Source organism: Callospermophilus lateralis, chromosome 19 (genome assembly GCF_048772815.1).
Source record: "Callospermophilus lateralis isolate mCalLat2 chromosome 19, mCalLat2.hap1, whole genome shotgun sequence".
In the NCBI taxonomy this organism is placed as follows: Eukaryota; Metazoa; Chordata; class Mammalia; order Rodentia; family Sciuridae; genus Callospermophilus; species Callospermophilus lateralis.
Window position 1 is genome coordinate 21,854,697 of NC_135323.1, and position 14,764 is coordinate 21,869,460.

The 14,764-nt window shown below is 47.3% G+C and overlaps 2 protein-coding genes across 2 annotated transcripts; one reads left to right on the forward strand and one right to left on the reverse strand.

The window, feature by feature from the left end:
- Nucleotides 1-7,362: 7,362 nt before the first annotated feature.
- Nucleotides 7,363-14,372, forward strand: Trim72 (tripartite motif containing 72). The gene is made up of 7 exons (XM_076839920.1): nucleotides 7,363-7,561; nucleotides 8,054-8,450; nucleotides 11,104-11,199; nucleotides 11,287-11,517; nucleotides 12,039-12,061; nucleotides 12,695-12,813; nucleotides 13,730-14,372. The coding sequence occupies exons 2-7, from the start codon at nucleotides 8,061-8,063 to the stop codon at nucleotides 14,302-14,304; spliced, it is 1,434 nt and encodes a 477-aa protein (XP_076696035.1). The 5' UTR covers nucleotides 7,363-7,561; nucleotides 8,054-8,060; the 3' UTR covers nucleotides 14,305-14,372.
- Nucleotides 9,360-10,294, reverse strand: Pydc1 (pyrin domain containing 1). The gene is made up of 3 exons (XM_076839921.1): nucleotides 9,924-10,294; nucleotides 9,620-9,662; nucleotides 9,360-9,440 (listed from the first exon to the last, which is right to left on the reverse strand). Exon 1 carries the CDS (start codon nucleotides 10,221-10,223, stop codon nucleotides 9,954-9,956), a length of 270 nt encoding a protein of 89 aa, XP_076696036.1. The 5' UTR covers nucleotides 10,224-10,294; the 3' UTR covers nucleotides 9,360-9,440; nucleotides 9,620-9,662; nucleotides 9,924-9,953.
- Nucleotides 14,373-14,764: the final 392 nt, after the last annotated feature.

Genomic DNA, 14,764 nt, shown 5'->3' on the forward strand with positions numbered 1-14,764 from the left:
CTATTAGTAGAGCCACAACCCCATCCCCCAGCTAATTTTACTCTTTAAAATTTTTTTTTTTAGTTGTCGATGGACATAATACCTTTATTTATTTTTAATGTGCTGAGAATTGAACCCAGTGCTTCACATGCACTAGGCGAGCACTCTACCACTGAGCCACAACCCCAGCCTTAATTTACTTTTTAAAAAAAATACAGATTTAGTTGTTGACAAACCTTTATTTATTTGTTTTTATGTGGTTCTGAGAATTGAACCCAGTGCCTCACATATGCCAGGCAAGTGCTCTACCACTGAGCCACATCCCCAGCCCTAATTTACTCTCTTTTTTCTGGTGGTGGTACTGGGGATTGAATTTGGGGGCACTCAACCACTGAGCCACATTCCCAGCCTTATTTTGTATTTTATTTAGAGAGAGTCTCATTGAGTTGCTTAGCACCTTGCTGTTGCTGAGGCTGGCTTTGAACTCGAGATCCTCTGTCTCAGCCTCCAAAACTGCTGGGATTACAGGAGTGTGCCACTGTGCCTGGGCTAATTTACCCTTAACATGACTAGTAAAGGTCCTGTTGGTTTGGACCCTGTGAACCTTTCTAACGTGTCTCAGCCAATTTTCCCTCCATCTCCAAGCTGCAGTCTCTCATTTCTTCAAATGTGCCAGGATCCTTTGAGTCTCTGTCTTTGCAAGTGCTATTCCCTCAACCTTGAAATCTCTGCCTGACAAATGCTTGGATCTTTAGTCCTCAAGTGAAATGTTACTTTCTATGGGATACCAGGCTTAGAGTCCTTCCTACCCTTGTTCATAACACTTGTTTGTAGCTCTCAGCAATTATATGTTTGTGTATGTTGCTGGGGATAGAAACCCAGGGTCTCATGCATGCTTACATGCTCTACCACTGCTTAATCACCTCAGAGTTTCCACTGTTGAAATTTCCAACACATGAACCATAGCAATGAATATTGGGAATCCTTAATTTTCCCATTTTAGGTGGGTTAGAAGAATAATTTTTAGTGAAATGACCTGACATCATTATGCATTTATTCATTTGTTGAATATTCATCTCATTAGAAGGTTAACTCTGGTTCAGGGATTTAAAAAAAATTTTTGTTGGGGGTGTTTATTTGCTGATGTTTATTGGAGGTGCCTTCTCAGGACAAGAAGACAGGGCAACAGTGGCTACTATGGGGAGTCTAGAGTCATGCAGACTTTTTTGGGAGGGTACTAGCAATTGAACCCAGGGGTACTTTACCACTCAGCTATATCCTTAACTCAATTTTATTTTGAGCCAGGTGGGTGATGCATGCCTGTAATCCCAGCGACACAGGAGGCGGAGGTAGGAGGATTAGAAGTTCAAAGCCTCAGCAATTTAGAGCTTATCTTAAAGAATAAAGAGGGCTGGGGATGGCTCATTCATTAAGTGGATTAATCCCTGATGTCAAAAATAAGAATAATAAAAGTAAAATATAAATAAAATTAAAAAAAGGGATAAGGATGTACTTCAGAGGTAAAGCACCCTTGGGTTCAATCCTCAGTACCAAAAAATTTTTGAGACAGGGTATTGCTAAATGGCTAAGTCTTGAATTTGTGATCCTCCAGCCTCAGCCTCCTAAGTCTGCCACTGCTGGGTATCTATCAATTATTTTTTTTGGAGCGGTAGTAAGAGATGGGAATTAGAGCTTTTAAAAGTAGCAAAAGGTATTGTTGGTCCTCTTTTCCTTTTGTAGAAATTGGGGAGAAAAGTTTGGTTCTTTGAAAAGTTCTTAGTTTCAATTCCCTCTCTTTCAGATTCAGTGCAGGTTCAGTGATCTGTCTTGCTCATTGCAGAATCCCCTGCATCAAGACAGTATCCAGTACATAGTAGATTATCAGTAAAGACTGGCTGAATGAAGGAGTGAATGAAGCTGTTGTGGCCGAAGAATGTTATAGTCAAGAGATTCAAGAGGGTGGCAGGGCCCTGCTTCCTATCCTTGTAGCATGTCCCTCACAGGCTGCGGTAAGCTATCCTTACCTTGAGTGGCACTTGTGGTGCAGCAGCCAATGTTCCTTGACCTATGGCAGTTTATTTTGGCTCCTCACTGGTATTTCTCCTTCTAGACTCTCCAACTCTTTTTTTTATACCCTGTGGCCAGAAGGATATATCTTTCTAACCCATGTATATGGCCCTGTCCTTTCTCTCTAGAGCTCTCAGAATCAAGGCCAAGCCACTTGTGTTGACCTTCAACAACTGTTGCTAATCTTCTCAGGCATATCTTCACCTTGCTGGCCTTTGGGCCACATGTACCACCTGGCGAGTTCCTGTGACATTTATCAGTAATCACCTTTTCTAAGAAAAAAATTATTTGTGCTCTTCTTTAGGATGCGATCCTTCACAGGCATTTCCTTCTTTTCTTTCTTTCCCTCCCTTCCTTTCTATTGCCCCACCCCTTCTCTTTCTGTACAGGGATTGAAGCCAGGGGTGCTTTGCCATTAGCTGCATCTCCAACTCTTTATATTTTAAATTTTCAGAAAGGGTGTTGCTAAGTTGCTGAGTCTGACTTTGAACTTGGGGGACTCCTGCCTCAGTCTCCCAAACTGCTGGGATTATAGGTATAGGCCACTGCACTTGGCTGAACCTGTTTTCTCTTGAACCTGTGTTTGGATGGGGAGGACTTTGCTTCCAGTAAAACCAATGTAATGTGTTCAACTTAAACTTTGGTGCTGCAGGAACATGCACTGAGGGGAGTGTGAGAGGAAGTGTGTATGTGTGTGATGCTTAGAACAATCAGTGGACTACTCCTCATTCCCAACTTTCTGATGGTAAGGGAGGTGAGCATGTAGGTTATGCTGGGGTGATACTATGTCCCTTTCTTTTGTTTCTGGGTAACACTATCCAGGACCACTCCTGTTGAGCCCATGTGGCATCCAACCAGTGTTATCCTAGTTACACACATATTCAGACTAAGCCCCTCAATCTCCTGGCTGTTATTGTTAACTGATGTCTTCTCAGAGTGTTAGCACTTTGGTTGGGGACATAAGAGACAAGGGAAATGCAATGATTCAGAGCTGGAATCCTCATTCCTACAAGCAGTTTTTGACTGAAGCTCAGTGAATACAAGTGATACCTTGGGCAGGTTAATGAGCATACTGCCAATTGTGAACTCAGAAGGAAACAAAGTTTATGAAGAATCTTTTTTTCACTGTCTTATTGAACTTCCATGTCTTGACTCTTACTATTTTATAGGTACTGTGCTAAGCACTTAACATGTATAATCTCATTTAGTTCTTAATCCCATGAGATATGTGTATTTATTCCTACTTTACTGTGGGGAAAACAGGTTTTCAGAAATTATTTTGGCAGCCTACCCTGCTAGTGAATGATGAAATGGTTAAACACATGTCCTTCTATCTCCTAGTCCCAAATTGCAACCAACATTCCCAGAGTCCCATTCCCTGCCTTCAAAAACTGACAAATTGCTTGCAGAGCTTATGTGGACAGGAAATATGTCTGATAACATTAATAGTAATGGTATAACTTTCTATTTTAAAAATGCTCTAGAACTTACAAAACATTTATAAAATAAGGAATAATGGGAAAATCAGGAAGTTGAGGGATCTCAGATTTGAATCCCATATCCTCTGTCTCCTAGCTGTGTGACTTAGGAAAGTCAAGTCCCTTCTCTCTCAGGCTATGTCAATGATGTGTTCACCTCACCAACCCATAGGGAAATCAGTGCTCTGAGAAGGGCAGTGACTTGCCTGTGTCCCCCAGGGAGATCAAGACAAAGCCTGCTGGTTTCTGAAGACTGCCACCATGGTTTCTACCTGGGAAGGTAGGAATGGGAGCATTTGACTTTCTGGGAATCCACAGTATACCCTTCTCCTTTAATACCCACCCATCCACACCCCTTTCTGAGCCTCAGAGGCTCAAGCCTCTGAGCTTTGACCCTAGGTAGGCAAGAATCTCCAGGTCTCAGCTCAGGTTTACCCTTGCTCCCCTGGACAAGAGCCAGAATGATTGGTGGAGGTAAGATGCCTGGATGTGTTATCCTCACTCAACAAAGTAACTATTGAATTGCTGGGCCAGATGGACCACAGATTGCCAGAACATGGGGCGAGCTACTTTATCTCTTTGTTATGGCTTCTCTATAAGAGAAATAGTGATAGGGGTATGAAAATTAAATGAGTTAAGAATTGTGAAGTGGGGGCTGGGGTTGTGGCTCAATGGTAGAGCACTTGCCTATCATGTGTGAAGGCACTGGGTTTGATTCTCAGCACCACATATAAATAAATAAAGGTCCAGCAACAACTAATAAAACATTAAAAAAAAAAAAAAAAGAATTGTACCTGGGCCAGACCTCCCACAAAGTCTTTGAGCCAATCTTTCCCTAGATATGGCTTCTTGCACCACTTTTGTCTTGCCACCTGCCTAAGATAGTCAAATGTCCCTTTCATGGGATAGAGGCCAGATCCATCTGCTGAGAAGGATTGAGTTGATGTCACCTCTCAGTCCTGGATACCCATTTTTTTTAAAAAAATATATTTTTAGTTGTAGATGGACAGAATACCTTTGTTTTATTTATTTTCTGTGTGGTGCTGAGGTTCGAATCTAAGGCCTCAAACGTGCCAGGCAAGTGCTCCACTGCTAAGCTACAACCCCAACCCTGGATACCCACTCTTGTGAATGAGAGGGTCAAGTCTTACTTGGAACTGACGGAAATTTCAAATGTAATCTAAAGTCTGGATGGTGGATTTTGAGCCTAAGTGAAGTGACTTGTAGTTTCAGAGACCACCTCCAAATACACCACAGTCCCCACACCCTTCCTGTTACTTACTCAAGGCCATGTCTGAGCTGTCAGAAACGGCAGAGAAGGGGCTGGGGATGTGGCTCAAGCGGTAGCACGCTTGCCTGGCATGTGTGCGGCCCAGGTTCGATCCTCTGCACCACATACAAAGATGTTGTGTCCACTGAAAACTAAAAAATAAATATTAAAATTCTCTCTCTCTGTCTCACTCTTTCTTAAAAAAAAAAAAACACAAAACAACAAAAAAAGGGCAGAGAAGAAATCAGAGACTTAGAGACAAAAAGAACTGGGGAAATAAGATTTACCTCTATTTCTCAATATCCCAGTAAAGAATACTACTCTTCCTGAGACTTCCCTGCTAACAGAATTAGATCTATAGTTATTTGTATAGGTAATTGCCCTTTTTTAAGATAATATTTATTTTTTAGTTATAGGTGGACACAATATATTTATGTGGTGCTGAGTATTGAACCTAGTACCTCATGCATGTTAGGCGAGTGCTCTATTTCTGAGCCATAATCCCAGCCTTAGGTAGTTGCTCTTTATGCGAAAGAATAAAGTTTTTTCCTTCCTGAGAGGACCAAATGGTTACAGCCTGAGCAATGTCTCTAGGTTCAGCCTCCAAGATGCCAAGAAGCCAAGTGTAGCTATTTTTTAAAGCAGGTCAGTGTGAGCTTGTACTGTCAGCATGGAACATGCAAAAAGGAATGAATTCTCAAACTTGGAGACAAGTCCTGGGACAAGTCATAAAAGCTAAGACATGCAAGGGGCTATCTGATTCCTGGTGAGATTTTATGTACCTACTAAAATGTTGGAGTAGGGGGGAAATATTCAAGCAGAGGAGGGTGACAACTGCTTCCTCCTCTTTTTTTTTTTTTTTTTTTAGTACCAGACATTGAGTCCATGTGCTTAACCTCTGAGCCACATCCTCAGCCCTTTTTATTTTTTAGAGACAGGGTCTCACTTAGTTGCTTAGGGTCTTGCTAAGTTGCTGAGACTGGCTTTGAACTCATGATCCTCTTACCTCAGCCTCCTGAGCTGCTTGGGTTACTGGTGTGCACACTGTGCCCACTTCCTTCCCCTTTTTAAGCAAGGAAAATAGTGTTTTCTTGTTGCTTACCAGTGGGGAGTCTGGTTACTTACATAGGTTAAATGACCTGGCTTTTAAATCACATCATCCTAGGGCCAAGGTGGTCCAGAGCATTTACTGTGAGTTATTTAATAAAAATCTGACAATTGATTCAGAATATCTCATGTGCACATTTAAGGTACTGAATATTAAAAACCCAAAAGAGAGGCAAAGAGAGAGTCCAAAGGGGAGAGATTAAGAGACTGAAACAGAAACTCAGACTGAGAGGGACAGAGAGAGTTCAAGGTAGGAATGAGCAAAACTGGGTAAAGGCTGAGCAAAGCTGAGACTGAGGCCAGATGAGAGGGACTGAGTCTGAGTCTGTGTTTATTACATTCTTTGAGTATTCATTGAGCCCCTACGGTGGGACACATCATTTTAAGCTGGAGTCAAGCATTGAACAAAATTTATATTCTGATGGGAGAAGACAGACAATAAACCAATGAACAAGTTAAATGCATTGCATGTCAGATGGAGATAAATGTTATGGAGAAAAATAAGCAGGAGAGGTGTTGGGGAGATAAGAGTTATAAAATCAGGGAGTTGCTGGGTGTGGTAGTATGGTACTATGTCCTATAGTTCAAGCTACTTGAGAGGTTGAGGCAGGAGGATACTGAGTTTGAGCTCAGCCTAGCCTACTTAGTGTGATGCTGTCTTAAAAAAAAAAAAAAATGGTCTCAAGGAAAATGTGACATTGAGTACAGATCTGAGAGGAAAAGGAAGAAGTCTTGAAATATCTGGGTTTGAGAGTCTTCCAGTCAAGGAGTGGCAAGTGCAAAGTCCCTGAAGAATAAGGGGGAGGGAGAGTTGAGAAACAGATCAGAGAAATGAAAGGGGTCAAATGGGGTAGGGCTTTGTAGGCCTCAGGAGGACTTTGGTTTTTTTATTTGAATGAAATTTAAACTGAAACTTGAAAGATAAGCTTACAGGAAGGACTGAGGCTCCCAAGGAAGAATTGAGTTGTGGGCTTCAGGCTCTGGATTCAGTCCATTCATTTATTTATCTGTTTAACTTCCAATCTCCAAGCATTTAGGGGAGCCCACTTTGTTTCAGGGCTTGTGCTGGCACTAGGGAAAAAATCCTTTTCACTTAGCTCAGAAGAAACTGCTTCAGGGTTTCAAGCCCTCCTGCAAGATAATAACATCATTGTGACTTGATGAGCAGTAAACTTGGGAAATGAGTGTGTAGCAAACTGGGGAGGGGTTATAGGCAAGGAGGAAGGAATCCATAGGGTGTGGAGGTGGACGTGAAGAAGGGGAGAGCTCTCCCAGTTTTCTGGCTTTTCTGTGGTGTAGAAGGCTCTGTCTCCAGTCTGGGCTGGGGAGAGAGCAGCTGATGGGCCAGGACAGGTGGCCCTGATATGAGATGCCTGCCTGCTGACGACTAAGCCCTCACTTTTAGAACAGTTTCCAGAAGTGATGGGAGGGGATGGGCAGGACAGCTAAATATAGTCCTGGGGCCATGTCTTAATCTGGGAGGGTCTGACTTCTGTTCACTATGTGCCCATCATCTGTGGTGTCTACTGCCAGCTGCCCCTGTAAGATCCCTGTCCTTGCTTTGAGTCTGCCTGTTGTGTATCTGACTCTCCTACGGTAGGGTAGACCCTTACTGGTCCTCCTGGGAGTCTCTTTTGTTTTAAGATCTCCAACCAGACCTGTGAGTCCTGTGGGCCTGGAGATATGGGGGAGGGGTGGGCTGGGGAATTCAAGAAATGAGTGAGAGGAGGGTTAGGGATGAATTTCTAGAGGATTTGGGCTGGGGGTTGACCAGGCCTGAGTTAGAGGCTGATGCCTGGGGCCAGGATGGGCAAGAATAGTGGGCAAGACTGTTTGGAGCCTGACTTTGTGTTTAGGAACTGGGGTTGTTAAGGGTACTGATATGTGAGTGAGTGTGTGTGTTTTATATTTTAAAAAATGTGTTATTTTTAAATATACCTGACAATAGAGTATATTTTGACATATTATACATACACGGATGGCAGATATATTTTTTAATGAAGAAATGAGTTCTCTTTCCCCTTGGCCCAAACCAGAGTCCCTTCCAGTATGGGATGTGAGGTCTTTTTAGGCTGCAACTCCTTCCTTTGAACACAGACTAGGACTCAGCCAAGGCCCTTGGGCCTCCCTGACCCACCTTTTCTCCTCCCAGGTTCCCCATGTCTGCTGCACCAGGTCTCCTGCACCAGGAGCTGTCCTGCCCGTTGTGCCTGCAGCTGTTCGACGCTCCTGTGACCGCTGAGTGCGGCCACAGTTTCTGCCGTGCCTGCTTGGGCCGTGTGGCAGGGGAGCCAGCAGCGGATGGCACAGTGCTTTGCCCCTGTTGTCAGGCACCCACACGGCCGCAGGCGCTTAACACCAACCTGCAGCTGGCTCGCCTGGTGGAAGGTCTGGCACAGGTGCCACAAGGCCACTGCGAGGAACACCTAGATCCTCTGAGCATCTACTGCGAGCAGGACAGAGCACTGGTGTGCGGTGTTTGTGCCTCTCTTGGTTCACACCGCGGCCACCGCCTGCTGCCTGCGGCTGAGGCCCATGCGCGCCTCAAGGTGCTGGACCCTGCAGGGTTCGGGATGGGATGGCGTTGTTGGATAGCATGGGGCCTGAAGGATCAGGATGTTGCTGCATTGATTTCAATCTGACTTCAGAGGTCCCTGGGCTCCTGGAATTGCTAGGGGAAGCAGATGGGGCAAGGTGGCCAGTGTAGGGGGGCGGGCTGGGAGCAGTGCTGCTCAACTAGATTTCCCAGTGGCAGTCCCAGGAGTAACCCAGAATTGTGGGGGCGGAGTCTGCTGAACTGAGGGCTAAACCTGATGGCCCATGTGCGATTGGATGACCCGGGTGGTGGTCCTGTCAGGCTGGCAAGTAAGTGTGGCGTGGGATCCCATAAGACTAGAGGATTGAGATTTGAGGCATGGCCAGGAGGCGGGGCACATGCTCTCCTGTAGTGCATAGCTGCTTGGCTGAGGCCCATGCACCCAACACGAACTTAAGCTGCGAAACTCACATGCCTGAGAGTCACCACATGGGGCCTAACGGAAAGGGAGAAAGGGAGGCAGGAAGGGCAAGGCATGCCTAGGCCTGCACCTCAGTGTGCAGGCCTAGGGTGGCACCCAAGAGCATAGTCCAGGTTGCTTTTCTGGAGGAGCTATAAGTTCTTAATACCGCGACAGCTCACGCACAGTTGTATGTGCCCCAAGTTTTGCAAACCTCATGGGCACCCAGGAAAGATACAAACATTGACGAATGGAGACAATGGTACACATTAGCTTGCACATATTATACGAATGCAAATCACATGCTTGTAGCTGCCAAAAAGATCCAAAGGGTCCAGGAAGGTCTGTCTTGAAGTATTTATTGGGTTATAAACGACAGGTGCAGGTTTGAGGTGCAGTCTGGAGGCAAGGGCAGATTCCTAGATTGATCTCTGCTGAGGGGACGAAGTCATTGTCTTCCCCTACTGTTGTGTATGCGTGGGCCAGGGTCGGGGTGGGTGCTTCATCAGCATTTTGTTGCCCCTCCTCTTAGCCCCCAGTCTCCTAGAGGGGGTAGACAACCATTTTTATGCTGGTATTTGAGGCCTCTAGACTTCCCCAGGGGAGTAGCCTAACAGCTCCTCCCGCTTCTGCTTTTCTGCAGTCAGCCCAGTCCTGGTTGGTGGTCTCCTACCCCATGGCAGGACCCTCCTCCCAGGGGCCTGCCCAGTCCATGCTCTCACCTTTGCTGATGACTCCAGAACTCCAAACTTGCCCATCTTTTATCTGTGAAGATAGAACAAAACCCATTAAATGGAACAGGGTGTTAGGCAACCTAACACCCTGAAGGGCTCCAAGGACCCAATCATCCAGGATCCACATCAGCCCAGCGCTAAACTACAGGGAGGGGTTGGCCAGAGCTCTGAAGGGGAGCTTAAGAGGGAACCTGAAGGAGGAGGGGTCAGGAAGACTCTGGGGCAGAACTGGACACCTGGAGCCCTGCGAGCAAGAGGGGTTGGGACCCGTGCCCTGGTACCAGACTCATACAGAATGAATGGAATCCTCGGTGCTGGAGACTCATGCAACCCCCTTAAGTCTCGTCGCCTCTTCCTGCATGCCCATGTCCAGCAGCACCGCTGCAGTGAGTTCTGCTGCGTAGTCCTCACGGTAGAAGGCCACCAGCTTGTCGGTGAGGTCCACTGCGTCGAGTGGCAGGAGCGCCCCCCGCGGGATGTTCCGACAGCCCTCGCGCAGCTGCACCGCCCCCACTTTCAGCTTGAACTTCTTGAGCTCATCCGTGGTCAGGTTCTCCAATGCCTCCAGGATGGCGTCGCGTTTCTTCCCCATGGCTCAGCTCTGCAACCTCTGAACCTCTGAAAGCCAGCTCCTTGAGCCTCCAGACTTGTCTGTCCCGCACCAGTCGGGGACGACGCCTGAGAGGACGTCTTAGGGAGGAGACTGATCTGGAAGCCGGCCCAGGAGGAGGCTGGCTCCTGCTGGGCGGGGACTCCGCAAACACCTAATGGGCCCCCAGGTTCCCCCTGAGAGAATAGAAGGTTCCAATTTGTTGAGGTCTGCGTGGCTGCTCCCATTCTGCAGAGGAAAAAAATCGAGGTTGGAAGCCATGTAGGCAGTAAGGCATGGGTGATTCTAGGACCTTGCAGCAAGAAGTGGCTTTGGCAGGAGCAATTAGGAGTTTCCCTATACTGTCATTTCACAAACTAACAGGTCTTGGGTAGGATCCAGCTGTGTTTACTTGGTCCATGCAGGGATCTTATGTATTAAATTGCCTGCTCCCAGAGCCCAGGGTGTGCAGGAAGCCTGGCTGGAAATTAGGCTGATGTTCTGCTTTTAAGTAAGGTGTGAAGTCAGGAATAGGGAGAGATTACATTTTTTCTTTTCCACATCCTTTATTCATCCTGAAAGCCAGTTGTGTGCCAAGTACTGTACTTCCCTGACTGGGGGTGGAATGGGGGAGTCCAAACAGCATTTGTGTTTATGGTTCTGGCAAAGACCTATGAGAGGGTAGGGTCAGTGGAAGGTAAGGCCAGAGAGGAGTTAACAAAATTGACTGACCAGGGCCTTAAGGCATGCAAATGTGTTTGGGGTTGAGGATGTGGCTGGAAGTAGAGCTGGCTTTGAGGTTGAGCTACAGAGGATGAGTTTAGGGGGAAGGTGTGGGTTTGGAGTGGGCAGCACAAATTCTCTCTTTTGCCCTGCTTCCCAGACACAACTCCCACAGCAGAAGCTGCAGCTGCAGGAGGCCTGTATGCGCAAGGAGAAAAGTGTGGCAGTGCTGGAGCATCAGTTGATGGAGGTGGAGGTGAGGGGCTAGCATGGCAGAGCCTGCTGGTGGTCCAGGCTGGGAGTTCCCAGCCAAATGCTTTTGCTTCTCTCCCATTTCCCCCAGGAGACAGTGCGTCAGTTCCGGAGTGCTGTTGGGGAGCAGCTGGGCAAGATGCGGGTGTTTCTGGCTGCGCTGGAGGGTTCTTTAGACCGCGAGGCAGAAAAAGTTCGGGGTGAGGCAGGAGTTGCTTTGCGGCGGGAGCTGGCAGGTTTGAACTCTTACCTGGAGCAGCTGCGGCAGATGGAGAAGGTGCTGGAGGAGGTAGCTGACAAGCCACAGACTGAATTTCTCATGGTGAGCATTGAATGACTTCCCTCTCCCAAGTCCCCTGGCTCAGGCTTCATCCCATTGTCAAATGCGGACCCTGAGGCCCAGAGAGGGTCAGGGATGAACCAGGGTCACATATTCAGGGAGTAGGCTTCAGGACTGTAGTTTAGGCTGGATACTGCAGAAGAATACTATCTTTAAGTGGGTACCATCCATATCACAGACATTATAGGTTTGCATAATTAGTAGCACAATTTTCTTTCTTTCTTTCTTTTTACTAAAAATAATAATTATTTATTTATTCATTATTAGTATAAATATTTAACAGGTAAATTCAAGTTTCTTGGTGAAGGGGCACTTTTTTTTAAAAAAAAATTTACATAAAGGTAAAAGACTGGGATGGCCTTGAGCGTGTGTATCTTAACTTCTCTGATTTTTCCTGATCTTATACTCAGCATTTGTGTTTGTCTGTCCCATCCTCAGAAATCCCTAGAGTCCTTCCTGTGTGCTTTACTTCCATTATTTTTTTTTTTTCTCTCTCTTTCCAGAAATACTGCCTGGTGACCAGCAGGTAAGATCAACTTGGTTCTACTCCTTAGCCCAACTTGTAATAGTCTTCTAGGGTCACTAGCTGGCTTACCTTCTACTCACAATAAATCTGCAAATCCCTGTTCACCCACTGCTGTGTCCCTGAACTTTGTATTGAACATAGACATGAACAGACCTGGTCCTTATCCTTGAGGACTTTAGGGTAGACATGGGCAGGGACAGAGGCATCGTTGTGTGCTTGATGCTGCTGGAGAGGGAAAGAGTGGCCAGTGGGGGACAGAGTGAAGAGCAAGTGCAAGCACTGAAAGGGATGAGAAGCTTGGACTTTGTTTCAACAGAAGGTCCCCTGCCCCCATATTGTGGTTGAATGTATATAATAAAAATTTGGCCATTTTAAATGCACAGTTTTTGTTCAGTGGCATTAAGTATATTCATGTTGTGCAACAACTATCTCCATCCATTTCCAGGATTTTCTTTCTTTCTTTTTTTTTTTAACATTCCCAAACTGAAACTCCAGTAGAAGAGTTTTAAGCAGGAGTGTGATGTGGGGAGATCCTGGAGCTTCCTCTCCCATAGCCTCTGTCTTTCTGTCCTTGGGCACTTTCTCTTACTCTTCTTGCACACAATCACTTCTCTCTCATCTCTCCACCTCCAGACTGCAGAAGATCCTGTCAGAGTCACCACCACCTGCACGTCTGGATATCCAACTGCCTGTGATCTCGGATGACTTCAAGTTTCAGGTGTGGAAGAAGATGTTCCGGGCTCTGATGCCAGGTACTGGGAGGGGCTGACTCAGGGTTTGTGTAATGGGTGCAGGTATTGATAGCAGACCCCAGCCACATGTAGAGAGGCCTGCCAACCCCAGCTTGGAAGGTGCCCATTGCCCTTTTACCTCTGCAGCCCTATAACTTGTACTTGGAGGAGGACCTTTAAGGGCATGGGGTTGACAGTGGGTTACTGACAAGGAAAGAATGCAGCTAATCTCAAGCTTTTGCTGCTGCAGCAGATGGGAGGCTGGGGCCTGGGTTTGAACCATTGATTCCCTGTATGATCCTTGGCCAGTCCCTGCCCTTCTCTGGGTATGGAGTTGATGATTTCTGCTAATTGGGGGCTGAGGATCTGCAGAATTCCTGGAACCTTGAGGACTCTGGCCTAGGTGAGACACTGATATTAATGGCCTATATTTGGGGAGGTCCAAGAATTCAGCCTCCATTCCAATGAGCTAGAGCACCTCTGAGTGCTATAGGTTACAGAGCTCCATACAAACACTTATGCCTGGTGCCGACCTTACTGCCTCTGGGGGTTGGGGTGGATTGGAGGTGCCCCCAGCATATTTAAGAGACAACTATGGCCCAGAGGATAGGTCAAGCTAGAATGTGAACTGTTCTATTTCTTGCTCTGTGACCCTGGGCCTCACTCAGTGGTATTCCTTATATACTTATATACTTATATACTCAGTGGTATTCCTTATATCAACTTAGTCTTGCTCCCCACCACCTAGAGAGGTAATCACTGCCTCATTTTACAGCTGAGCAAACTGAAGTTCAGTGATGTGTTTTTGGCCCTAGCTAGAAAGCAGAGAGGGGCCCACATCCAGAGATATTGAGAGGATTAGAGGAAACAAACTGGCCCTATGTTGGTAGAGAGGAGGCTCAAGGAGGCAAGGGCCTGACTTCTGTCTCTCTGGCAGCGCTAGAGGAGCTGACTTTTGACCCAAGCTCAGCGCACCCCAGTCTGGTGGTGTCTCCCTCCGGCCGCCGTGTGGAATGCTCCGAGCAGAAAGCGCCGCCAGCAGGCGAGGATACTCGCCAGTTCGACAAGGCCGTGGCGGTGGTGGCGCACCAACTGCTCTCCGATGGCGAGCACTACTGGGAGGTAGAGGTGGGCGACAAGCCTCGCTGGGCTCTCGGCGTGATGGCAGCGGATGCCACCCGACGTGGCCGACTGCACGCAGTACCCTCACAGGGCCTTTGGCTGCTGGGGCTGCGTGATGGCAAGATCCTGGAGGCGCATGTGGAGGCCAAGGAGCCACGTGCTCTGCGAAACTCTGACAGGCGGCCTTCACGGGTGGGCCTCTATCTAAGCTTCTGTGATGGTGTCCTCTCTTTCTATGATGCTAGTAATTCCGACGCGCTGGAGCTGCTCTTTGCCTTCCACGAGCGCCTGCCTGGGCCGGTGTATCCCTTCTTTGACGTGTGCTGGCATGACAAGGGCAAGAACGCCCAGCCGCTACTGCTCGTGGGGCCTGATGGGGAGGAGGCCTGAGCCACCTGTCTGGGTGGGAGAGGGGTGCTGGGGTCCTGACCATAGGAGGCTTAGTCTCCTTTGTCAGGCCTGGAGGAACTTGGGTGGGGGGCGGGTGGCCAGGGCTGAAGACAGGGCAGAGGGGCTGGATACTGGGGTGTCTCCAAAAGTTCTGAAAAGTATGGGAGTTGGCATAAACGGGAACAACTGAGAGAGATTAGGGTGTCCTTGTGAAAGGGACCCATAAGGAAGGGAGATCCAGAATCAGGTCAATTAGGTAATCTTTCTCTGGGGACCAGGAGGCCCAGAGTTCCAGGAAGAAACTGAGGTTGAGGGAGAAGAGGGAATGCGGGTTAGATTTGGTGAAGATTGAGGTGAGAAGTTTGAGAAATCTGTAGAAGGGGGTGCCTGGAGCCTCACATCCCACTCCTCTGTAAGGCCCTGGGGCAGGAGCTCTAGACTCGCAAACCTGAAGACCTTT

What these genes read in the sequence shown, in the direction of transcription:
- Trim72 (XM_076839920.1), top strand. Translation starts at nt 8,061, where the DNA reads ATGTCTGCTGCACCAGGTCTCCTGCACCAGGAGCTGTCCTGCCCGTTG. An exon ending in CACAGACTGAATTTCTCATG is followed by an intron (nt 11,518 to 12,038) that starts GTGAGCATTGAA and finishes CTCTCTTTCCAG; the next exon opens with AAATACTGCCTGGTGACCAG. An exon ending in GTTCCGGGCTCTGATGCCAG is followed by an intron (nt 12,814 to 13,729) that starts GTACTGGGAGGG and finishes TCTCTCTGGCAG; the next exon opens with CGCTAGAGGAGCTGACTTTT.
- Pydc1 (XM_076839921.1), bottom strand. Translation starts at nt 10,223, where the DNA reads ATGGGGAAGAAACGCGACGCCATCCTGGAGGCATTGGAGAACCTGACC.